Source organism: Symphalangus syndactylus, chromosome 13 (assembly GCF_028878055.3).
Source record: "Symphalangus syndactylus isolate Jambi chromosome 13, NHGRI_mSymSyn1-v2.1_pri, whole genome shotgun sequence".
Classification (NCBI taxonomy): Eukaryota; Metazoa; Chordata; class Mammalia; order Primates; family Hylobatidae; genus Symphalangus; species Symphalangus syndactylus.
This window is the reverse complement of record NC_072435.2, coordinates 41,856,209-41,881,970: the sequence shown is the minus strand read 5'-3', so window position 1 is coordinate 41,881,970 and position 25,762 is coordinate 41,856,209. Positions and strand designations below refer to the sequence as shown.

General features: G+C 48.1%; 2 protein-coding genes across 2 annotated transcripts in view; one reads left to right on the top strand and one right to left on the bottom strand.

Moving 5' to 3' along the window:
* LOC129459690 (putative zinc finger protein 861) overlaps positions 1-25,762 on the top strand; it is a 250,172-nt gene that overhangs the window by 128,469 nt on the left and 95,941 nt on the right. The window lies entirely within an intron of this gene.
* On the bottom strand, positions 1,374-15,613 carry LOC129460824 (cytochrome P450 4F8). The gene is made up of 12 exons (XM_055239256.1): positions 15,416-15,613; positions 12,619-12,763; positions 11,244-11,297; positions 11,025-11,152; positions 8,441-8,562; positions 7,415-7,685; positions 7,013-7,079; positions 6,684-6,813; positions 2,297-2,430; positions 2,137-2,201; positions 1,889-1,971; positions 1,374-1,539 (listed from the first exon to the last, which is right to left on the bottom strand). Exons 1-12 carry the CDS (start codon positions 15,611-15,613, stop codon positions 1,374-1,376), a joined length of 1,563 nt encoding a protein of 520 aa, XP_055095231.1.

Genomic DNA, 25,762 nt, shown 5'->3' with positions numbered 1-25,762 from the left:
TATAAGTGGGAGCTATGCATTGGATACACATGGTAATAAAGATGGGAACAACAGACCCTGGGGACTACTAGACAGGGGAAGCAGGGAGGGGTAAAAGCTGAAAAACTACCTATTAGATACTATGCTCACTACGTGGGTGATGGAGTCATTCATACTCCAAACCTCAGCATGTTGCAATATACCTTTGTAATAAATTTGCACGTTAGCCCCTGATTCTAAAATAAAAATTGAAACTCAAGAATTTTTATTCTCACACCTGCAATTCCAGCACTTTGGGAGGCTGAGGTGGGCTGATCACTTGAGGCCAAGAGTTTGACGGGCGCGGTGGCTCACGCTTGTAATCCCAGCACTTTGGGAGGCCGAGGCGGGCGGATCACGAGGTCAGGAGATCGAGACCACGGTGAAACCCCGTCTCTACTAAAAAATACAAAAAATAATTAGCCGGGCGCGGTGGCGGGCGCCTGTAGTCCCAGCTACTCGGAGGCTGAGGCAGGAGAATGGCGTGAACCCGGGAGGCGGAGCTTGCAGTGAGCCGAGATTGCGCCACTGCACTCCAGCCCGGGCGACAGAGCGAGACTCTGTCTCAAAAAAAAAAAAAAAAAAAAAAAAAAAAAAAAAAAAAAAAAAAGAGTTTGAGATCAGCCTGGCCAACATAGCAAAACGCCGTCTGTACTAAAAATACAATTAGCCGGGTGTGGTGGTAGGCGCCTGTTATCCTATCTACTCGGGCGACTGAGTCAGGAGAATCACTTGAACCCAGGAGGTGGAGGTTGCAGTGAGCCACTGCACTCTGGCCTGGGCGACAAGTGAGACCCTGTCTCAAAAAAAAAAAAAAAAAAAAAAAAAAAATCTTGCAAGCAGCAGGAAGGAAGAGGGGAGGACTGAGCAGAGAGACTATCGCAGCTTTCTCTTAAGAAAGGTTACCAGAATTACCACATAATCTTTGGCTTCTCCACATGGGACAGCCACAGTCACTTAACCAATTGAGCTTCAAGAAAGGTTTTCAAATGTGATCTGTATTTCAGGCTGCTATGCACCTAGCTAAAAAACAGGGATTCTAAATTGGCAAAAATTTATATCAGAATACACAATTATTTGGGGGGGGGGAGTCTTTACTTAGGCTCTGGGAGATGCCGCCCTCAGCACGGGGATCCTGTGCTCACCCAGAGAGGCAGGCAGTATCTTGGGCACAGAGACATCTCCCCGCCTCTTCCCAGCCAGGCCCTAGATCCCTGCAGTCCTCTAGCGCCCCCTACTGGCTCTCCGCGGGACTCAGACACAGGAGCCAGCACAGATTTATTCCCGGGAATCTGAAAAGGTAGTTGGTGCAAAGGTAGGTGATGCAAAGGTAGGTGGGTGGGTCACTGCAGGACTCAGTCCAGGGGCTCTACTAGCAGCCAAAGTCCATCCTCCGCACGCAAAACAATCTCCGACTTCCTACGTGGCTCCCTGTGGTCGGGCAGGATGCGGAAGCGCAGCAGCGTGAGCGCCAAGACCACCTTCATCTCTGCCATCGCGAACGTCTGCCCGATGCAGTTCCTGGGGGCCAGGGTGGAGGGTCTGACTGCACCCAGGACCCAGATCCCGGTCCCACTGCGCCAGGAACCAGGCCGGGAACCCCCAACCCCACCCAGATCACCTTGGGCAGACAGGGGGGAAGCTGTGTCTGGGACCCCCATGTGGGCTTGCATATTCCCAGAGCCTAACCCAGACCCCAGCCCCAACTGAAACCAGACGGGGCAGGAGGCTCTGTGCACACCGTTTTTCCTAGGATCTTCTTTAAAACCCCTATCACAGAAACACGTGGTCCTACAAGTCAGGCATCTGACAAGCCAGCCATCTGTGCCACCCTCAGCCCATGCCCACCTCAGACACCCCCTGGCCTCACCTGGGCCCCGCAGAGAAAGGAATAAAAGCCATAGGTGACCTCTTCTGGGCGTTTTCTGGGTCGAAGCGGAAGGGGTCATAGACCTGGGGTGGAGGCAAGTTAAGGCTGCTGATGGGGCCTCTCAGGACACCCAGCCACCCCCACATAAGACAGATGTGGGTGGAGTAGAGAGGGAGTATCTGGTTTTCTGGGACAAGACCCCTCCCCCGACCAGGCCCCGGGGATGGAGAAACAGGAAGGGGCAGCACCTCAGGGTCTGGCCAGACTGAGGGGTTGTGATGGATTGCGAAGATGTTGATGCTACAGACATTCCCTGTTGTGCAGGAGAGGACAGTAAGGACAAGGTCCGAGCTGCCTGCTGGGACCACCGCCCTGCCCAGGACCCTCCTCCCCTGCCATGGAGGGCACCTTTGGGGATGACCCGGCTGTCTGGGAGCACCACGTCCTGGGTGCAGCCGCGGGAGAATGTAGGGACTGGGGGATGCAACCGAAGGCTCTCCTTCAGGCACATGGTCAGGAAAGGCAACTGGGCCAGGTCGTCCATGAGGAAACACCCAACAATTGTCCAGGGAGCAAACACGGCCCTCCTGCTGCCCCTGGAGACCCTCTCACCACCTCCCTCTGACCCTCAGTCCTATAACAAAATTAATTCCAGAAGCAACAAAGATGTAAGCATTAGAAAACCAAAGCCACAAAACTACTAGAAGAAAAGTTGACCTGGTGTTTTGGAGGTATTTCTGAGCAAAACAATATTCAGAAGGTGTCTCTTAAAAGTGCTCATTCCAGCGGGGCGCAGTGGCTCACTCCTGTAATCCCAGCACTTTGGAAGCCTGAGACAGGAGGATCGCTTGAGGTCAGGAGTTCAACACCAGCCTGACCAACATGGTGAAATCCCATCTCTACTAAAAATACAAAAATCAGCCACGCATGGTGGCAGGCACCTGTAGTCCCAGCTACTCAGGAGGCTGAGGCAGGAGAATCCCTTGAACCTGAGAGGCAGAGGTTGCAGTGAGCCGAGATCACGCCACTGCACTCCAGTTTGGGAGGCAGAGTGACTCCATCTCACAAACAAAAGTGTTCATTTGTTTGTGTGAAAAAGTATTTAAAATTATATAAAGAGGTAACAAAAGCAGGAAAAAAACATCTCTACAAAGGGCTTATAAAGTTATTTGAATAAATAATCTCCACTCCACACTGTAGGGTGGGATGACCATATGTTGTAAAGGTGTCAATTATTTCTAAACTAATCAATATACTTCATGCAATTAATAAAAAATCTAGCTGGATTCTTTTTGGAACTTTGAAATGTTATTCTAATTGAAAGAATTTTAAAGCTCATCAAGAGCTAGGTCAATTTTTTTTTTTTTTTTTTTTTTGAGATGGATTCTCACTCTGTCACCCAGGCTGGAGTGCAGTGGCCTGATCTCAGCTCACTGCAACCTCCACTTCCTGGGTTCAAGCGATTCTTGTGCCTCAGCCTCCCAAGTAGCTGGAATACAGGTGTGCACCACCACACCAAACTAATTTTTGTATTTTTAGTACAGATGGGGTTTCACCATGTTGGCCAGGCTGGTCTCAAACTCCTGATCTCAAGTGATCTGCCTGCCTCAGCCTCCCAAAGTGCTGGGATTACAGGCATAAGCCACCATGACCTGTCCAAGCTAGGTCAATTTTTAAATAAAAGATTGAAGAAGGGGAACCCAAGCTTCCAGATATTAAGAAATATTGCAAATGCATACTAATAAAAATAAAATAATTTTGTAAAAAAAACTGTGGGACTGCTGCAAGAACAGAAAAACAGATCCATAGAACAGAGTAGAGAGCTCAGAATCAGGCCTGTGAATAGGGCGAAACTTAACATCTGCTAAAGGAAGGTCCACACGCCCCTGGAGAATGGATAGTGTGGTGGAAGTTGTTCAGACCACTGGAAATGTGGGAACAGAGAGAAACAGGTTCTTGTCTACTGCATATACAAGGTGGAGTCTTTTCCTTTATGAGAAAGGTAAAATTATAACGTTAAAAGATGATAACATAGGAGAAATTTTTGTGACTTAGGAGCAGGAATTCTTAAAATCCCAAAAGCTTAAACAAGATAAAATATAAGGGATAAATATGCATGCAAATTAAGGATTTCTGTGCAATAAAAGATACAGTGGACCCAATTAACATTCCAATGAGAGACAAGAGATTCACAGAAGATGCCGAAGATATAGATAGATAGATGATAGATATAGATAGATAGATGATAGATAGATAGATAGATAGATAGATAGATAGATAGATAGATAGATGATAGATAGATAGATTGATATCCAGAACAACAATATCTTCAATATGTCAGGAATTCCTGCAAATCTACAAGAGAATGAACAGGTGACCCAAGTGAAAAGTAGACAAAGGATTTGATCTAAGAATTCATGGATGCTCAAACATGAGAAATGTAAGAGGAGATGCTCAAAGTCACTGGCTATCATAGAAATGGAAGCTAGCTGTCAATGAGACACCACTTCACATCTATTCGAGGCTAGAATGGCCAAAGGTAGGTGTTGCCAAGGGTTGGCTGAGGTGTGGGTAGAGGGGTCACATGCACTGATAGTTGGGTGCACAGAAGCTGCCAATGTGGAAGGCAACCTCCAGGATATGGCCAAGGAAAGATGTGTGTTTTACAGCCCAGCAAGCTGGTTCCCAACTGTAGATCCCAGAGAAATTATCAGACGTGCAGATAAAGAGATATGCGCAAAGATGGTCATTGCACTGGAGAGATAGAAGCAGTCCAGGTGTCCACTACAGAACTGAAGAGAAAAGGACTAGATCATAGCTAAAAGCAGGAGAATAAATATACTTAGAACCACGGTGCTGCAAATCATAGTGCTACATTTATATAGCACAAATCATAGCATGCAACCATGGTGCTGCAAACGTAGCACAAATCATAGTGCTGTATTTCTGAAAAGGTAAGAACCAGCACAACATCTGTGAAATAAAAACATATATAGAATTTTAAAATGTATCCACCCCAACAACAAATTTTACAAATAAAAGTATCCATCATTTTGTAATCATACTGATGGAGAGCTGGAAGTAGAGATTTGAGATAAATGGGAAGAAATACGTATTGTGTAGAAAAATGGTGAGAATTTGCCATGAACTGAGGAGCAACGTTAACTCAAACATTAGCACCTAAGGTCCAAAAAATTTATTAATTAAAATTTTCAAAAGTATTTGTCAAACTAACTAACCTGATCACAGAGTTCAAATGGAAAAAAACAGGAACTCGAGGGAAAAAAAACTGTAAACACAAAGTAATGAGACAGAACAAACTCTACCAAATATTAAAGTGTTTTTAAAAGTAGACTTCATGCTGCTCATGTAGGACTACATAATAAATGGAACAAAATGAAGGCAACAAATAAAACCATATATATACATATATGCCTAAGATAGGTAGACATATATATATATGGTTTTATTTGTTGCCTTAAAATATATATATATATAGTGTATGCACTATATATAGTATGTGTGTGTAGATATATATATATATAGTTTCTTGTGAATTTGTTGCTATTTAGAATCATGACACAAGGACAAAATATTCATTAAACTTGATTGGGACAATTAGACATTTGGAGAAAAAATAGATTCCAACATAGATTTCAAAGGGAAACATTTCTAAATGTGAAAAATATTGATAAAATGTTAAATAAATAAACTTTTAAAAATATATAAGTCTATTAAAATTAGGCAAACAAGAGTTTTGCATTTTACTATTAGAGTATAAAAGGGTTTTTTAAATAATTTTTTAAGAAACACAAACAGGAATTATAAAAGAAAAAATTAATTAATAAATTTGGTGACAAATAAATGAACCAAAAATAAAAATAAAGTCCAAGACAATGCGAGGAAACATTTTGCATAACAGAAAAAAGAAATAACTTTCTTAATATGTAAAGAGCTTTTATAAATAAATAAGAAAACTAGTATGACCCAAAGTAGAAAAAACAAATTATGCAAAAACTGACTTCACAGAAAAAGAGATATGGATGGCTCATCAGCAGGTGACAACAGTGCTCAAGTTTACCCATATTTAAAGTTAGGTTCATTAAAATAACAAAATATTATATTGCACCTATCAGATTGGCAAATGTTTTAGTTTTGTAATAGGCACTTCTGGGGAGGTTATGAGGAAATTTGGCATTCTCAAAATCTGTGTGTAGGAGTAGATTTCCCAAGAGCTATTGAATTGTAAAACTCAAATGGTCTTTGGCTCAGCAACTGCACTTCTAGGAATCTGTTCTTCAAAGATGACATGTCAGCAATGATCATGGTACACCAATATTCAACACGTCATGTCTTTTATACCAAAAGGCTGAAAAGTATACAAACATGTGTTGATAAGAGAATGCTTTGATAAATCATAATATTAGATTGGTCCAAAAGTCATTGCGGTTTTTGCCATTAATTCTCCAAGCAGCCCTGTGGGGCAGCAATTCCCCACACCCTCAGATTACAAAGGAGAAAAGTTGTTCAGAAAAGGGAATTGATTTTACTAATGTTGCATAGCAAGTTAGTGGGGAAATAAATATGGACTCCCAGACCATTCTGTCCCCAAAGCATGCAATGTTACCCTTGCTAGCCCCCGTTAGGTAGAGTAGTAGAGCCGTTTCTGGGCTCTACTCCTATTTCCACTAGGCAATAATGGCAGAATCATCAAAAAGATCCTCCCCTTTTCCCCCATCTGGGGAGAAGAACCAACGAGAAGGACTCAGAAACAGCCGCCAGCACCTGCACTCACCATCCAATCTCTTTAGGCTCACTGTCCTTCAGAAGCTCTTGCACCTCCTGCCGGCAGCGTTCTTGGTATTCTGGGTGCCTTGCGAGGTTGTACAAGACCCAGGAGAGGCCACTGGCCGTGGTGTCACGGCCTGAGGGTCAGCCAGGCAGATTTGAATCTCTGGGCTGCTTCAGCACCCAGAGGGTGGACAGCGCCCACACTTTGAGGCTCTCAGGAAGGTTGAGGGGAGGGGGAGGTTGGGCTGAATAAAGTGATTCAGGGCCGGCCCTCCACTTCCCTGGAGTGGAGAGACCCCTGTCCCCACTGTAGTCCCAGACTGGGACACTCACCTGCAAACATGAAAGTGTTAGCTTCTGCTCTTATGTCCTCATCTGACAACTCTTTCCCATTTTTATCCTGGAGACAAGAACCCCAATCACACTAGTTCTGGGGTCACTGGAGTCTAAACTGAAACAGTCTCTGAAGACCCATTATCCCAGAAGGATCCCTCCCTTGTCACCTCCAGATCTACCCCCACAGGCTTCCTCCCGGCCTCCTGTTTGTTCTTCCCAGGCAGCTTTCTATGCAGCTTTCTATGCAATCACCTCTAAAACTTATCTAACTTTTCCCTCCCTTCCTCAAGCACCTTCCATGGCTCCTTAGTGCCCTCTGGATCAAGTCCAGTCCTTCAATCTGACATTTGACCTGAAGCTCCATTTTACCTCTTGAATTCAGATCCCAGAGAAGCCCACCTCGCTCAGCAGGAGCACATCAATGAAGTCCAAAGTCTTGGACTTGGCTTTGGCTTGGAGGAAGTCATCAACACCCTGGCTAGTGAGGGTGCGGCGCCGCTCCTGGATGACGGCATCTGTGAAGTCATGCACCAGTCGGCAGGCCCTGTGGAAGCGCCGTCCATAGGGAGTGAGGAAGTATAGGAAGTCCTTGTACCGGAAGAACTGGCTATTCCGTTTCACTACAAGGGCACTGAGCTCCATGATCGTGGCAATATATTCACTGGGCTTCCTGCAGGGCCAGTCCAGAGAGAGGAAGCAGCTCCTTACACACATGAAAGCCTGGCAGCACCTTCCAGCCAGAATCCCAGGACCACGTTCCATGCAGAAAGGGGTGCCCTGCAAGCACACTTCACTCTCTGCCTCCCACTCTCTGTGAACTGCCTCCTGCCCCAGGTCCCCAGGGCACAGCTTGGCCATCATGGGCATCTCCTCTCTCTCTCTTACAAAACACCTGCTCTTGCCTATTATTATTCAGTTTCTCCCAAATCTGCCCCATTTTCTCCACCAAACTCAGACCTCCTCTCCCTGGCATCCTTGCATGCTGCGTCTACATGACAGTCAATCTTCCATAGAGTCCCACAGAGTCCAGTGTCCAAGCTCAGCACTGACCATGAGTCTCATCTGCTCAAACACCTCCATGGCTCCCTAGGAACCTTGGATAAAATTCATCTTCCTTTGTCTGACTTTTCAAGATCCTTAAGATCTAGTTACTGCCAACCCCTCCACCTTCATTTCCAAGTGTCTCCCAACTGCCTGTTGCACATGCTCTGCTCATCTTAGCCTCCTTGCCTTGACCCAAACAGTTCCACTTGTTTGGAGGAAACTTCTCTCTCTGTCTCTCTCTCTTTCTCTCCTTCTTGGTCCTTCAATGCCTACTTCTCATCACCTCTCCAGGAAGGCTCTTCTTGTCTCCCTGGGCTTTTCTCTCCCCACACCCACGCCCCTACTCCATCCCATGTTCCCAGGCCCTGGGCAAGAACTCACTCCTGACAAGCGCTGTCAAAGCTGAAGATGCATTTCTGCAGACTGTCCAGGGTCATAAGGCTGATGTGCTCAAACACGTCCAGACGGGTGCTGCCCTCCATGGCCAGGCGTTGCCACTTGTCCTGGCCAGAGAAGGGAACAGGGCTGGGGCCAGGCCTTGGCTCCTCTGAGTCCCCCTGCAACCCCAACCACCAGAATGGACTCCCCCAGAGGCAGGCTCCTGGTTTTCTGTCCCAGACGCCCATCCCCAGGGAGGACTAGGCTTGGGTGAGAGTGGAAGCTGTTACTATTAAGAGATGAAGATCTCATGACTGGGTTCAAGCCCCAGCTGTGATTCTTAAGCTGTGTGTACCCTTGGTCAACTCACAGCCCTCATCTAGGTCTCACCTGTCAAATCCTCAATAGCAATCAAGATGACCTGCTTTGATGCCAGTGAGCCAGGCTAGAACACCTTTTCCCCCACTCTTAGACTCACTGACAAGCTGGGTGAACTTGGGAAATCCCCCTAACATCTCTGGCCTTCAGTTTCACCATTTGTCATGGCATGGGGGAGAGGGTGGAAAATATCCTCTACCTCACAGGGCTGTGTAAATTAAATGAGACCACATATACCATGGAATAGGCATATTACATCATTTCTGTCATATGGTAAGTTCTCAAAAAATATTATCTTGATTCATCTTCATTGTTATAAATTAATTACAAAAAGTCCCTGTGATCCCCCTGAACATTTTTTTCTGAGCATGCCAAGAATGCAAAACTCTGAAGTTTTGTTGTTGCTCTTGTTTGTTTGTTTTGTTTGTTTGTTAGCTTTTGAGATGGAGTCTCGTTCTGTTGCCCAGGCTGGAGTGCAGTGGCACGATCTTGGCTCACGGCAACCTCCGCTTGCCGGGTTCAAGCAATTCTCCTGTCTCAGCCTCCTGAGTAGCTGGGGTTACAGGCACACGCCACCACACCCTGCTAATTTTTGTATTTTTAGTAGAGACAGTGTTTCGCCATGTTGGCCAGGCTGGTCTCGAACTTCTGACCTCAAGTGATCCCAATGTGCTGGGATTACAGGCATGAGCCACTACACCCGGTCAACCCTGAGGTTCTTAATCTGGGCTATTTCTCAGTATTGTGTTTGCAGAGAACAGCCTTGGGGTATAAGGTAATGGCTCCTCTGGGACACACGTTAGTTAGGCTTATTCTGCTTGCTCTGAAAGCTGATTCTCTAAGCCTAATGCTCCTCCCCATCATGCAAATATACTATATGGCAGGCATCTACAGAAGCCCACCTTATCACCCCAGGGAATTTGGGTGGCTTAGAGAAAGGATCCAAACCAACAAGATGCACATGCCACTTGCTGAGACATGAGTAATAAACTTTTGTCTTTGACCCAGAAGTCTCGTGTCTTCTGGCAGAATCCATGCAAAAGTAACAAGCTAATTTATTAGCTCACAGGAGAAAAAAAAAAATCCTAGTCATTTTACAAAACGCTTGGCTCCATTTCTTCTCTTCTCCCTGCATCCACATCTTTTGCAATGTGATTTTTTAGCAACTTCCATTAAGAGATGGAGCCTATTTTGCCCCACATTGATTCATGGTGGACATTTTACTTTTTTTGGCCAATAGAATGTGGTGAAAATGATAAGGCCATAACTAGTGAGAAGTTGGCTGGGTGCAGCAGGTCATGCCTGTAATTCCAGCACTTTGTGAGGCCGAGGAGGGCGGATCACTTGAGGTCAGGAGTTCAAGACCAGCCTGCCCAACATGGTGAAACCCTGTCTCTACTAAAGATACAAAAAATTAGCTGGGCATGGTGGTGGGCGCCTGTAATTCCATCTGCCCGCGAGGCTGAGGCAGGAGAATTGCTTGAGGCGGGGGTTGCAGAGAGCCAAGATCACACCACTGCACTCCAGCCTGAGAGACAAAGCGAGACTTCATCTCAAGAATAAAATAAATAATAACAACTAGTGAGAAGCATTGCATCCTCCTCTCACTGCCTTGGAATCCTGTCTCTGCCATGTGAGCAATCCTGGGGTGTCGTCTAGAGGCAGAGAATCACATGAAGAAAAGTCCAGGTGTCCCAGCTGAGGCCATCCTAAATCAGCCAGAAGCCAGCAAAGCTCCAAACATGTGAGAGAACTGAGCTGGCACAAGCAAAGCTGCCTACCTGACCCACAGCTGCTCTTATACCATGAGGGATCCCATCCACATGCAGAAGGGTTGGCCAACATTCCCACAGATTTGTTAGCAAATATAAACCCTTATTGCTCTAAACCAATTAGTTTTGAAGTGATCTGTACTCAGCAATGACTACTATGCAAGTGTCATCATTCTTTTCTTGAGTTTACAGGGATTCTGTGGGAAAAATGTGGAAATTGACTCCTTTTGACCACCTACTAAGTGTCAGAGACATGAGTCCATCACATGCTCCTACCACCTTTTAGTGAGGATTATTAACCTCATGGGGAAATCAAGGCACAGAGAGGAAGAGCAATGGCCCCAAACCCACCCAGGAGAGCCAACATTCGAGACCCAATTGTATGTGATCCCCCCACCCTAAGGCTGCAGCTGGGACCCTGAGTTCAAGGCACTCACATGCATGATGTTCGCACTCTTGCTGAAAATCTTTATGTAGGGCTTCAGGATGTTGAAACGGAAGGCAGGCATCAGCATGCGACGGTGGTGTCTCCACTTGTCACCAACACTTGACAAGAGCCCATCCCCTAGTAGGGCAGCCAAAGGCTGTGGGCAAGGGCAGAACCTTCCCCTGACCACACAAGTTGGTCCCCATCCCGTCCACCTACAGTTACTTACCCAGCCAGGACTTCAGGGTCTTGTAGAAGATTATGTCCTTGTCTGTAATGGCATCTGAATGAATGGGGACCATCAGCGTCCATGGAGAGGAATAGAGGAGGGACTTTGGGTATGGAGGGTGGCTCCCAGCCAGAGATTTGGACTTCTTTTCTCCAAGCCCAGCATAGCAGGAAGGAGGCCATGGGCAGAAGAAGAAAGGAGGGTGGGGGGCATAAAGGGGGCCGGACTAGGCTGCAACAACACTATAGAGCAATGATACACCCTAACGTGGTACAGCACACCCAGCATGCCTTGACGTGGCTCCTGCACAATCCAACATGTTCTGCAACACCCAAGCATAAGTCAACACTCTACAAAACACATTTACAGAATAAGAGTTAAAGACAGAATTCTGATGATATTAGGTGAGACCTGAATCCAGTTGTGCCTGAAGGCCATCCTCCCTGGACTTTGCAGTCAATAGGTTCTCTTTAATGGCTTAGACTGTGTGGGGTTGAGTTTCTACCACTCACAATGGAAAGACACCTCAGCACCCAGAGAGAGCCGTGGACCTGACCAGAGTCACTCAGCATTTTGGGGCCTGAGCCATGGTCTCCGTTGGGTGATACCCCTTCTGCTGCTCTCCCTGGCCTGTTCAAAGATGGGAAGGGCAGAGGGCAAGGGTAGGGCTCCAGACTGGGGTGGGGTCTCTCCCTGGGGCCTGGAGCAGGAGGGCAATGAGCATATGGTGGAAGTGCCATAGGCTGGGGTTAGAAGGAATCGACCCACAAGAGGTGAATGTCGTGGAAATAGCAGCCCAGATCTTCCCACAACCACAACTCCTTCTCACTGCTCTGGGCCTGCAGAAGGACAAGGCTGATGCCAGGCCTTGCCTGGAGTCTTGAATACTAACATTGCCCACTGCATCACCCTGCCTCTGCTTAAAAAAAAATTATCACTCATCGTTCCAGACCCAGCTCCTGCTACTCCTCCTCCAGGAAGCCTTCCAGCCTGCCCCAGTAGAAACCTTGTTCTCCCCTGATCTGTCACAGCCTATCTCCTCCTGGCCCATTCTTAACCCCATGAAGTTGGGGATGCCTCTGTACCCATCCATCTCTTCAAGTTTGGGGATTCCTCCAGGACAAGGCCTTAGATTAAGGCTTCTCGGGGCCCCAGTGGTTCCCAGAACAACACGGAGGTGGGGAAGATGGCAGCAGAGAGAAGAGACACTGAGGTTGGGGTTGGTGACTACAGGAAGGAAAGAGGAAGGTGGCTGAGAGAGAAGCAGGAAGGAAGGGGCTGAGTACTACAAGAGCTGCACAGAAGCTTTGGGGATGAGATCTAGAAGCCATCCCATGTTCTCCTGTGCCCACCACCACAAGCTCTGCAGGAGTACCTGAAGTATTGATGACAGATCGGACGGTGTCGGGGTGGCACAAGTTGATGATGGGAAAGATGGGGCCCAACCACCTCACAAAGCCCTGGGGGTAGGTGGCCACCAGCTGGGTCAGGACCCTCAAGCCCTCCTCTGTGGGGGTGACCTGCAAGCAAGGCAAGGGCCATCACCTCCTGTGATGGTTAATTTTAGGTGTCCACTTGACTGGGTTAAGGGATGCCCAGATATCCAGTCAAACATTATTTCTGGGTATGTCTGTGAGAGTGTTTCAAGAGAGACTAGCATTTGAAGGAAAACTGAGGAAGAAGGATCTCCCCTTCCCAGTCTGGGTGGGCATCATCCAATTTGTTGAGGGTCCAGGTAGAATGTTAAAGTGGAGGAAGGGTGAATTTGTTTTCTCCTCTGCAGCTGAGACATCCATCTTCCCCTGCCCTTGGACATTAGAACTCCAGGTTCCCAGGGCTTTGGACCCAGACGGAATTGTACCACCAGTGTCCCTGATTCTCCAGCTTGCAGAAGGCATAGAGTGGGACTTCTCAGCCTCCATAGACATGAGTCAATTCCTATAATAAATGCCCTCTTCTGTCTCTCCATAGATTAGATAGATCATAGACAGACAGACGGGCGGATAGATAGATAGATAGATAGATAGATAGATAGATAGATAGATGTAGATATTGATATCATATTAATTCCATTACTCTGGAGAAATAAATACATTTCCCAGGAGGAGCCACAGCAGGTCCCACTGCAGGCTTTAGAGGTGGCACAGCCTCTGCAATGAACAGCATGTCCAGATTCTGCACACATAGGGGTAATCTCCACTCCCTCCTGCTCCCTTCTCTTGGGGGCAGTATCTAAGTTCCAAGGCTACATCCCAGGGAACAGGGAGAAGACACACTGTCTGTTCACAGAGAAGCCCACCTTGAATAAAGAGGATGGATTTTCTCATCCTGGGAGTGGCTCCAGCCCATAGACAGTCATGTGGGGTGGGCTCCATAAGGGTGGTGTGTGGGCAGCAATGTGGCCTCAGGACATGTCCCCAGGACTGGTCCCCACATCCTTTTATGTCCTGGCTGGGCCTCACGGGCTCCAGGTCCTCCCATGGAGAAGGGTCTGCACACTGTGGAACTTCCTTTCTCAGCAGCCCCCAGGGGAGAAGAGGTGAATCTAACTGTCTGTCAGGAAGAACAGCAGCTCTCACCAGGGAGCAGCTTCTGCACAGCAAGCTCAGAGCTAGTCCTTCCTGTGCTCCCTCACCCTGCACCTGTGGACACACCCATCAATCCTGCCACTTGCCAATGAACAGACTGATGCCAAATCGCCCAAAGGAGACAGCAGGTCTAAGTGAAAGGGCAGGGTCTGAAGGGTCACAGATAACTTTAAAGAGGAAGTCACTGGCCAATTTTTATCCAGGTTGGGCAACACAACCCATTGGGACAGCTTAGTGGGGATAAAGAAGATGCCCCTGCAAGGGTAGGGTGGAGATGGGACACATCTCTCTTCTGGCCCAGCTATGTCACGATGTGAGGGTAGGGGGTGTATAGCTACTTCCTATGGGAAAACTGCAGCCCAGAGATGGGCGGACACAAGCAAATGAGCCAGGCAGAAAGTGGGTTCTAGACAGCGAGCTCAAGAGGCTTCCAGTACAGCAGTGGATAAAGTGGAAATAATGGTGAATCCCTGCTGTGTAACCCTGACACTCCCACAGGAACCCATCAGAGGTTCACTAGTGTACTGAAAACAGTCAGGAAAAGAATTCAAAACAGGCTAGGGGTGACTTCCCCTAGACAAGGAGATGAGAAAGGCTTGGCATGGCAAGGCAGAGGAATGAGTGAGTGAGCAGAGGAATGAGCAAGTGAAGAGAGGAATGAGCGAGTGAGGAGAGGAATGAGCGAGTGAGGAGAGGAATGAGCGAGTGAGGAGAGGAGTGAGCGAGTGAGGAGAGGAATGAGCGAGTGAGGAGAGGAATGAGCGAGTGAGGAGAGGAATGAGCGAGTGAGGAGAGGAATGAGCGAGTGAGGAGAGGAATGAGTGAGTGAGGAGAGGAGTGAGCGAGTGAGGAGAGGAATGAGCGAGTGAGGAGAGGAATGAGCGAGTGAGGAGAGGAATGAGCGAGTGCGGAGAGGAATGAGTGAGTGAGGAGAGGAATGAGTGAGTGAGGAGAGGAATGAGTGAGTGAGGAGAGGAATGAGCGAGTGAGGAGAGGAATGAGCGAGTGAGGAGAGGAATGAGCGAGTGCGGAGAGGAATGAGTGAGTGAGGAGAGGAATGAGCAAGTGAGGAGAGGAATGAGTGAGTGAGGAGAGGAATGAGCGAGTGAGGAGAGGAATGAGCGAGTGAGGAGAGGAATGAGTGAGTGCGGAGAGGAATGAGTGAGTGAGGACAGGAATGAGTGAGTGCGGAGAGGAATGAGCGAGTGGGTAGAGGAATGAGCGAGTGAGGAGAGGAATGAGCGAGTGAGGAGAGGAATGAGTGAGTGAGGAGAGGAATGAGCGAGTGAGGAGAGGAATGAGTGAGTGAGGACAGGAATGAGTGAGTGCGGAGAGGAATGAGTGAGTGAGGACAGGAATGAGTGAGTGCGGAGAGGAATGAGTGAGTGGGTAGAGGAATGAGCGAGTGAGGAGAGGAGTGAGTGAGTGAGGAGAGGAATGAGCAAGTGAGGAGAGGAATGAGTGAGTGAGGAGAGGAATGAGTGCGTTTCTCTGCCATCCCAGACCTCAGCCCACCCCCTCAGCCTGAGCCCCATTTCCACCCTTCCACCCTGAGACACTAGATCCATCCCTCCTGCCACTCACCAGGCCCAGGTGACCCAAGAACCAGTTCTGTTTCGGGGGCTGCGGGAAACACCGGAGGTGGCGGCAGTTGTCATAGAAGGCGTAGGTCCAGGCCAGGATGCGGACCAGGAGCCAGGAGGCCCCGACCAGCAGCAGAAGCAGCCATGGGGATGCTGCCACTGGCCCGAGGCCCAGCCAGGACAGGCTCAGCAGCAACATCCTGCAGGGCAGACGGGATGGAGGGTGAGGTCCTGAGGCCTAGGAAAGGGGCTGGGGAGCTCCAGGACCAATGATGGGTAAACATGGTTAAGAGCATGGAGGGAGATTCAGGGAATCTCAGGGGAAGAGGCCAAGGGAGAGGGGAGAGGAGAAGTGACACCAAATTAGAGATCAAGGAGACTAGAGACCAGACAGCTTCATCTAGAACCACCAGCCAACGTGACCTCTGGTTACCTGCAAGCACCCATCACCAGGGCCAGCTCCCTGGAGCCACCCCAGTCTTGGGCAGTGCCCCTTCCTATCCAGCCCTGCCACCCCCAGCCTGGCACCTTCTGTCAGGAGAAGCTTGTCCCGCACAACCTCCTCTCCCCCTTTGCTAGGAGGTTTTTGCTCCTGGCCCCAGATCTAGGAAACACTGCAGGAGGCTGGGCTGGGCTGGGCTGGGCTGGCCAATCCTCACAGCCTGGATGCCTCCTTTGTGCCAGGGCAGCCAACCAAACCCCGGGGACTGGTGGAGACCATAACTGTAGAAAAACCAATTCAGGGTGACCCAGCATGGCCACTCAGTCCTCAGCACCTCTCATGTAAGGCAGAGGGTAAGTTGGAGGGCAGCCAATGGTGATCTGAGCCCCAAAATTTGCAGCCACCCTGCCTTTCCAAGACCAGGGGAATGTAGGTAAAGGAATGAAGTGTTCAAGTGCCAGGTGAGCTGGGTGAGGCCAAGCCTTCTCCCAAAACATCCCCCGAGTTGGGCCAGGAGAATGCTGTGCACCATTTCTCAGTGCAGATTTAGGAGATTCAGAGACAGAAGACTGTTGCCCTCCACTGCCAGCCTGGCAGGAATTCAAGTCCTGCCTCCCAGCAGCCCAGGACCTAGGCTGAGACCTGACGGACAGGAGCAGGAACAAAGAATGCAGCGCCACTGGGGATTACCCAGGGTCAGATTCTGGAGATAAGGAGACCAGCTGGAAAAGCAACCTAGATGCTGGGCTCAGCATAGGAGGACAGAGGGGGCCCGTGAAGGGTAAGGGCGAGGGAAGCTGTGAGCAGACGAGGTCCAGATAGGGGAAGGCAGAGCCAGGGGACCCTGAGTGGAGTCCTTCTTCTGCTCTGTCCTTGCTTTGATGATAGGCAGTACTGCCCCTCCTGGGCTCAGGCTTTTTTTTTTTTTCTTGAGAGGGAGTCTCGCCCTGTCACCCAGGCTGGAGTGTATTGGCGCGACGGGATGGAGGGTGAGCTCGGCTCACTGCAACCTCTGCTTCCTGGGTTCAAGCGATTCTCCCGCCTCAGCCTCCCGAGTAGCTGGGATTACAGGTGCCCACCACCACGCCCAGCTAATTTTTTGTATCTTTAGTAGAGACAGGGTTTCACCATGTTGGCCGGGCTGATCTCGAACTCCTGACCTCGTGATCTGCACGCCTTGGCCTCCCAAATTGCTGTGAGCTCAGATTTTGCATTTGGGAGATGGGATGTGGAATGAGGGGCTGTAGAGGGGGACAGAGGAGCAGTCTTCAGAGGAAAGAGCCTCAAAAAGAGGAGCTGAAGGGAAGGAGCTGGCAACACGCACTTTAAGTGTAAGGCTCAGTTACTCAAATTGTGGTCCAGGGACCTGCGCCATGAGCATTACCTGAGAGCTGGCAGGAAATGCAGAATCCCATGCCCCAACCCAGAAATACTAACTCAAGATTGCATCTTAATAGAACCCCAGGAAATCCCTATACAATCCTTCCAGTTTAAGCAGACTTGTTTTAAGATTCCTGGCTCCAGGCTTTGCAGGGATGCTGGGAGTTAACCCCTTAACCTTTCTGATTCTCAGGGCTTCTTTCGGTTATAAAATAAAAAGAAAAATCTATGCCTCTCAGGACTGTTCATGCAACTATATGTTTCTTGAGCACCTACTACGTGCCAGGCACTGTTCCAGGCACTGGGGATGCAACAGTGAGTGCTCGGCTGTCAAAGGTGTCACATCACATAAAGAGACAGGCAATGATCCAACAAATCAGACAATCCAATAAATCAGAGAATCAGGGAGGGCTTCCAAGAGGAGGTGACCTTTTAGCAGAGACATGAATGAAGAGGGAGATCCTCCAAGGGCAGCCATGGGATGGGGCACCCAGGCTGTGCAAAAATGCACATGAGTTCTTGTTCCTTTGAAGTTCATGCTGAGATCACCAACACGTGGGACCACACAATTCATCCTTGGGAAGGCCAAGGTGGGAAGCGAAATCTGGCCCAATATTGAAGCCATGAGCAGATGTTGAACTTTCATGAGCCATGAGTAAGGACTCACACCCCAGCAGGACTCTGCAGCTTGGGAGAAGGCAAGGTGCATCACTGAGGTCCTGATTCCTGGACCAGGTAGCAGAACAGGAAATTGAGGCCGAGGGAAGGAGGGATAGTCCAGAGGGAGCTCTCTACTCTGGGAGTTTTGTGCCTGAGAAAGCTGGAGTCTCCCCAAGATTTCTCATCCAACCAGGAATATCTCAGGGGCCAAATCACACAGCCTGGCTTATGGAATGTTCCCTAGTGAGTATTGGAGGGAGGGGAGTCACTCATGGGAAAACAGAAGCTGGCGCTTCTCTGCAGGGGCCCTTCCACCCCTACCCAGAGTGGGGCAGTGGGAAAGTGCACCAGACCACAGAGTGACCAGCCTCAGTCACCACTCATCAATTCCTAAGCCTAAGTCTTCACATCTGACAAATGTGTCTCCTAAAGCATCACAAAGCATTGCCAGCATTCTATCAGACACAGGCAGAGAGAGCAGAGAATAAGCTCCAAATTAAAGATGTGAGTAATGGTCCCATCAATATAAAAAACGTACGAGTGTATGTGTATGTGTCTGTATGTACACGTGTATGCACATCGAAAAAAATCCAGAAGAATGCACATACCACGATGGAATTGGAGAAATTACCATTGGAGTAAAGACTTTTTAACTTTCTACATGTCTCTGTTGCTTCGTTTTTCAAGCTGGGCTGCTATAAATGTAATAATTAAAACAAATTTTTTTAAATAAATAAGGGTTTGGTACAGTGGGGACACAGTTGATCCACAACATAGGTGAGTAGTTCTGTTTTGTTTTGTTTTGTTTTGTTTTGCTTTGTTTTTTGAGACAGAGTCTCACTTTGTCACCCAGGCTGGAGGGCAATGGCGCAATCCTCTGCCCCACCAGGTTCAAGCGATTATCCTACCTCAGCCTCCCGAGTAGCTGACATTACAGGCATGAGCCACCACACCCAGCTAATTTTTGTATTTTTAGTAGAGACGGGGTTTCACCATATTGGCCAAGCTGGTCCTGAACTCCTAACCTCAAGTGATCCGCCCACCTCGGCCTCCCAAAGTGCTGGGATTACAGGCGTGAGCCACTGCGCCTAGCCAATAGGTGAGTTGTTCTTACTGTGTCACCATGAAGACCCAGCTCCCAGGAATCGGCCTACGGTCTCCCTAGAACAAGCATACGGGCTGCCTGCTGGCTGGATTTTCAGCTTCCCTGTCCTTGAATGTTCAGGAAGGAACACATTCTGGCTTCAGCAGAACTGAGTTCAAGTCCAGGCTCTGCCACTCACTAGCTGTGTAACCCTCTGAGTCTCATAACCTCCTCGGTAAAATGGAGAGGTCAAGTTCTAACTTTTAGGTAATTAGTTTCTCAACAACAAACTTCACATGAACACTTAAATGGTAGCAGGTATGGTGCTAGGACCTGGGATACAGGTTGAACAAGACGGACGCGGTCTCTGCTGATAACATGTCACATTTGGCAGGCTTCCCAATTAGCCCTCAGGAAAGATCTCCTGATGCATGGGTTACGTCCTGTTCCTGAGTAAAGAATCCTGTGAGTTCCTCAAATCTTATCTTTAATTACTCAGATCTTATAAGTTCCTCCAACTGTTGATGTTCTGATTTTCCACTGATGTGGAAAAGCACAATCCTTTGTTTCTAAACCATGAAGTTTTGCTGATATATTTATAAATCTAAATCATAAAGTTTTTCTTTTTTTTTTTTTTTTTTTTTGAGACAAGGTCTTACTCTGTCACCCAGGCTGGAGTGCAGTGGCGCAATCTCAGCTTACTGCAACCTCCGTCTCCTAGGTTCAAGCAACCCTTCTACCTCAGCCTTTCGAGAAGTTGGGATCACAGGCATGTGCCACTATGCCCAGCTAATTTTTGTATTTTTAGTAGAGACAGGGTTTCACCATGTTGGCCAGGCTGGTCACGAACTCCTGACCTGAGGTGATCCACCTCCCTCGGCTTCCCAAAATGCTGAGATTACAGACGTGAGCCACTGCACCCAGCCATGAAAAGTTATTTTTAAGTCTTTATATTTACAAGTGCTGAGATAAGTGGTCCTGCCTAACCCACTATGGTTATAAGCAACAATAGCTGAAATGGAGATCTTTTTGAAATGCCTAAAGTGATTTATTTGTGCGGGCAATTAAAAAAGATGCTAGTCTTGGCCAGGCATGGTGGCTCACGCCTGTAATCCCAGAACTTTGGGAGGCCGAGGCGGGCGGATCACGAGGTCAGGAGATCGAGACCATCCTGGCTAACACAGTGAAACCCTGTCTCTACTAAAAATACAAAAAAAAATTAGCCAGGCGTGGTGGCGGGCGCCCATAGTCCCAGCTGCTCGGGAGGCTGAGGCAGGAGAATGGCGTGAACCCAGGAGGCGGAGCTTGCAGTGAGCCGAGGCAGCGCCACTGCACTCCAGCCTGGGCGACAGAGCGAGACTCCCCTCAGGAAAAAAAAAAAAAAAAGATGCTAGTCTTAGAACCAGAAAAATTAAATGAGAGACTTTCAATAGGACTTAGAAGCTTCTAAACCTCCAATTGTTCCCCCTCCTCTTATACCCTGTGCTATTGTGGCAGGAGAGTTCTCCCTGACAACCACACAACCAGGCCTACATGACAGTCACACAGACAGGCCTACATAGCACTTCTGTTACACAAACAGATTTCCACAGAGCTGCCTTAAAAATTGAGCAAATAGTCCAAACTAGGGAAATAGGTGCCCGGACATCAAAGCTAGAAATGAACATATGGTCAGTAGGAGCCTTGCACAGGCTTCTCCCTAACCTGGAACAAGTCAAAGTAATAGAGACAGTCTTACATTCCTAGTGCAAGGACCCATCTAGGGTAACAGAATCTGAGACAACTCAAGGTAACAGAGGCAGCTGTTTGAATAGATTCATTGGAGAGTCTAAGGTAGCTCTCTGGGTCAACCTGTAAAGGAGATTAAGATAGAAATAATCACTCCAGGCCAGGCACAGTGACTCACACCTGTAATCCCAGCATTTTGGGAGGCTGAGGCAGGCAGATCACCAGAGGTCAGGAGTTCAAAACCAGCCTGGCCAACATGGTGAAACCCCCATCTCTACTAAAAATACAAAATTAGCCAAGCATGGTGGCGCACGCTTGTAATCCCAGCTACCCAGGAGGCTGAGGCAGGAGAATCACTGGAATCCAGGAGGCAGAGGTTGCAGTGAGCCGAGATTGTGCCACTGCACTCATGCCTGGGCGACAGAGTGAGACTCCGTCTCAAAAAAAAAAAAAAAAAAAAAAACAGAAAAGAAAGAAAGAAAAGGAAAAATAAATAGTCACTCCAGTACCAAAGTAGACAGGCCTTGACGGTACTAGGACCCTTTTAATCAGACTTAGCCAGCATTTTTTGCCTCTGACCTTCTAGTTGAAAGAAAATTAGTTACCAGTAGACTTAGGCGAATGATATACAGCACATAGGCACGTAACCCCAACCTATGTAAGCACTAAGAAAATTGTAACGGAAAGAGTAAAGGCAGACCCAGAGCACGCCAAACGCAGTCAAGAGATCTTTACTAGCAGAGTCAGGTCAGGTCGCGCAGAGACAGAGTGCTGTTGGGATGGGATATTTATATCCCTTAGGGCTACGTAGGTATGGATGATTAGGTCTGGGGGGCGGGCCTGGGGATGAGCGGGGGGAGCAGGAGATGTCATTTTCTTATTGGGTCTTTCTTGGCGGGTTTAACATTGCGTCAAGTGTGGAGAGGGAGGAAGAACCTGGAACTGTCGCCATCTTGTGGTACCTTACGTGTCTGCGCCACCCAACAGTAACACTTTGAGTTGATCTGTTTGAATTATCTCTGGCCTTCTCCCTGTGTCTGGTTACAGTAATAAATTCCTTTCTTTCCTAGTTTGTCTGCTTCTCATTATCGGGCCTCAAGAAAACGCAGCCAGACCCAGCTTGGTTCCGGAAACAATATGAGTTCATCCCTTTTTCCTTGTTCACTCAGCTCCCATATATCTCTTAGAGATTTTTAGGAGTTCACAATGCACACATTTCCTTCCCTCAAAAGGGGAAAATATATATAAATGTAAAACGAAAAGAGCAAATGGAACAACTACAAAAAGAAAATGAAACTTAAGATTAAACAGTACAGATCCAATAATTTTTTTCTAAACTGGGAGATTAACAAACGAAATAAAATTATCAAACATTAATATATGCCAGGTTTTTTTGGGACTACAGCTGGCTATGTATCATGGCTGGTTCTTCTGTACATTTTAAATTGATGGACAGATTACGTTAAAACAATTCAGGGCCGGGTGAGGTGGCTGAAGCCTGTAATCCTAGGACTTTGGGAGGAAGAGGCGGGCGGATCACTTGAGGTCAGGAGTTTGAAACCAGCCTGGCCAACATGGCGAAACTCCATCTCTAATAAAAATACACAAACTAGCTGAGTGTGGTGGCACGCACCTGTAATCCCAGCTACTTGAGAAGCTGAGGCAGGAGAATCACTTGAACCCAGGAGGCAGAGGTTGCAGTGAGCCGAGATCGTGCCACTGCACTCCAGCCTGGGTGACAGAGCAAGACTCCTTCTGAAAAAAAAGAAAAAGAAAAAAAAAAGGGAATTCAGAGCTCAGATGGTCAACTTATAACTTTAGAGTTAGCACACAGAGCCTTCTAACTTCTCTGTTTTTTTCTGCCCACTTTAAATCTGCTAACATTTTTACTGGTGTTGAGATAAAGCTCACTGTTTATGGTATTGCTAATGCAAAATTACTTAGAGATTTTCTGTTGTTTTTTTTTAACAATTCAGCCAGTTCCAACTAAAATATAAACATTAAAATTTTAACCTTAAGCTTATTTAGAACTAAAGAAAAAAGGGGCAGAAGATGTTTTTAAAATCAAACTGCCATAAGAATTGCCCTTCCTTCCTTCCTTCCTTCCTTCCTTCCTTCCTTCCTTCCTTCCTTCCTTCCCTCCCTCCCTCCTTCCTTCCTTTTTCTTTTCTTCCCTCTGCTGCCCATGCTGGAGTACAGTCCCCTCACTGCAGACTCCCTGCCTCTGGCTCACGGGATTCTCCTGCCTCGGCCTGAGGGCTGCCTGGGATTGCGGGCGCGCGCCACCACCCATCCCTGGTTTTTGTCCTTTGGCTGGAGGCGCGGTTTCGCCATGTTGGCCAGGCTGGTCTCCAGCTCGTGACCTCAAGTGCTGCCCGCCTCGGCCTCCCGAGGCTGGGACTGCAGACGGAGTCTCGCTCCCTCGGTGCTCGGTGTTGCCCGGGCTGGAGTGCGGTGGCGTGGTCTTGGCTCGCTGCAGCGTCCGCCTCCCAGCCGCCTGCCTCGGCCTCCCAGGGTGCTGGGATTGCAGCCTCTGCCCGGCCGCCGCCCCGTCAGGGAGGTGGGGAGTGTCTCTGCCTGGCGCTCATTGTCTGGGATGTGAAGAGCGCCTTTGCCCGGCCGCCCCGTCTGGGAGGTGAGGAGCGCCTCTGCCGGCCACCCCGTCTGGGAAGAAGTGAGGAGCGTCTCTGCCCAGCCACCTCGTCTGGGAAGAAGTGAGGAGCGCCTCTGCCAGGCCACCCCATCTGGGATGTGAGGAGCACCTCTGCCTGGCCGCCTTGTCTGGGAAGAAGTGAGGAGCGCCTCTGCCTGGCCACCCCGTCTGGGAAGAAGTGAGGAGCATCTCTGCCCGGCCGCCCCGTCTGGGAAGAAGTGAGGAGCTCCTCTGCCAGGCCACCCCATCTGGGATGTGAGGAGCGCCTCTGCCCGGCCGCCCCGTCTGGGATGTGAGGAGCGCCTCTGCCCGGCCGCCCCGTCTGGGAAGTGAGGAGAGCCTCTGCCCATCCACCCCGTCTGGGAAGTGAGGAGTGCCTCTGCCCGGCCGCCCCATCTGGGAAGTGAGGACCGCCTCTGCCCGGCTGCCCCGTCTGGAAAGTGAGGAGCGCCTCTGCCCATCCACCCCGTCTGGGAAGTGAGGACCGCCTCGGCCCGCCGCCCCGTCTGGGAAGTGAGGAGCGCCTCTGCCCGGCCGCCCCATCTGGGAAGTGAGGAGCGCCTCTGCCCGGCCGCCCCGTCTGGGAAGTGAAGACCGCCTCTGCCCGGCTGCCCTGTCTGGGAAGAAGTGAGGAGCGACTCTGCCCGGCCCCCCCGTCTGGGAAGTGAGGACCGCCTCTGCCTGGCCGCCCCGTCTGGGAAGAAGTGAGGAGCGACTCTGCCCAGCCCCCCCATCTGGGAAGTGAGGAGCGCCTCTGCCCGGCCGCCCCATCTGGGAAGTGAGGAGCGCCTCTGCCCGGCCGCCCCATCTGGGAAGTGAGGAGCACCTCTGCCCAGCCGCCACCCCGTCTAGGAAGTGAGGAGCATCTCTGCCCGGCCGCCCCGTCTGGGATGTAGGGAGCACCTCTGCCTGGCCGCCCCGTCTGGGAGGTCTACCACGGAGGCCAGATGCAGTGTGGGGGCTGGACGTGCTGGCTCATGCCTGTAGTCCCAGCACTCTGGGAGGCCGAGGCGGGTTGATCACTTGAGGCTAGGAGTTCGAGACCAGCCTGGCCAACATGGCGAAACATATGAAAAATACAACAGACAAACCAACCAACCAACCCAGTGACAACAAAACAGGTCTACCCTGGAGTCATACTCTAATTTTTTCTATTTTCCTCCCTTTCTGATCCTTTATCCCACTTTCTTTTTCTTCCTCTTCCTGCTCCCTCTTCTTTGTCAAATAGAGGATTGAGTTATTATCATTGATCCATACAAAGTCCCTCTCTCATTTTATTTTCTTTAATTCCCACCCCCCATTTCTATTCCCCATCTTCCCATGTGCAACCTTCCTAATATGTTTGATATGCATCTTTTTGTTTGTATGTATTTTTAGAAAATGTTTATTGTTTTGTGTGCAAAAAAAGTAATAAAAAAAAGAAAAAGAAAGAATTGCTTTACCCAAAATTTTGATCCACAGCCTTCATTAAGTTATCTGTTGAGACAAATAAAGTTTAAGCCATGTAAACAAATTCCAATTTTGTCAGATGTAATATGGATCTGTCTTTTATAAACTAGTAAGTTTACCCTACTCTCTCATGACTAAAATTCTAAAATAAAAACTATGAAGTCTTTATGTGTGTGTATATGTTTGTTTAGATGTGTTTAAATATATGTACATATATTGTTATATGTTGTATCTATATGCTACAAAACTGACTTATAAATAGATGAGTGCTCATAAATTACTAAACCCAAGTATGTTCCAAGTTTGTATGACTTAAAGAAGTCTTTAATAAATAAGTTGGTGTTCAAATTATTGATGAGATAAATATTTAAATGTCTTTAAAATTGTCAACGTATACTTTTGCCTGAGTTTGCTGGTCAGAAAGTTTTGTATTTCTCTCCACTAGATATTTTAAGGTGCCTGGGTTTGACACAAAGGTAATAAGACTATAAATCTAGTCAAAACCAAAGGATCTTTGTGTAATTTTAATAAATAAGATATTTAATATTGTTAGCTTAATAAAAACAGCTAAATCTTCTGAGTTGTTGACAAAATACCCATATTTTAATTTAAGTTTCTCACTTGGGTGAACACCTGATAATCACAGGCTATAAAAATGTTTAACATAACCATACATAACTTTCAATAATGACTAACTTTGTCTAATATCTAAGTTCTCATAAATAGTCTAGTCAACCTATTAAAAATAAATTGGGTAAGCATAAATGAGATAAATGCTTATTAAAAACTTTTTGTGTAATTCAAAATCTTAAAAGTTATGTTAAATTAAATAATAGATACTCATTAAACATCTGGGTCATTTCTAATTAAGAAAAAATTATGTCCAAGCTGAGAGCCAGATCAAGAATGCAACCCCATTCACAATATCCACAAAAGAATAAAATAACTAAGA

Bases quoted from the DNA above. Each gene is read 5' to 3' on its own strand.
- LOC129460824 (XM_055239256.1), bottom strand. From the start codon at position 15,613: ATGTTGCTGCTGAGCCTGTCCTGGCTGGGCCTCGGGCCAGTGGCAGCA. The intron at 8,563-11,024 runs GTGAGTGCCTTG...TTCTCTGGCCAG, and splicing joins AGAGTGCGAACATCATGCAT to GACAAGTGGCAACGCCTGGC. The intron at 7,080-7,414 runs GTGGGCTTCTCT...TCTTGTCTCCAG, and splicing joins ATGTGCTCCTGCTGAGCGAG to GATAAAAATGGGAAAGAGTT.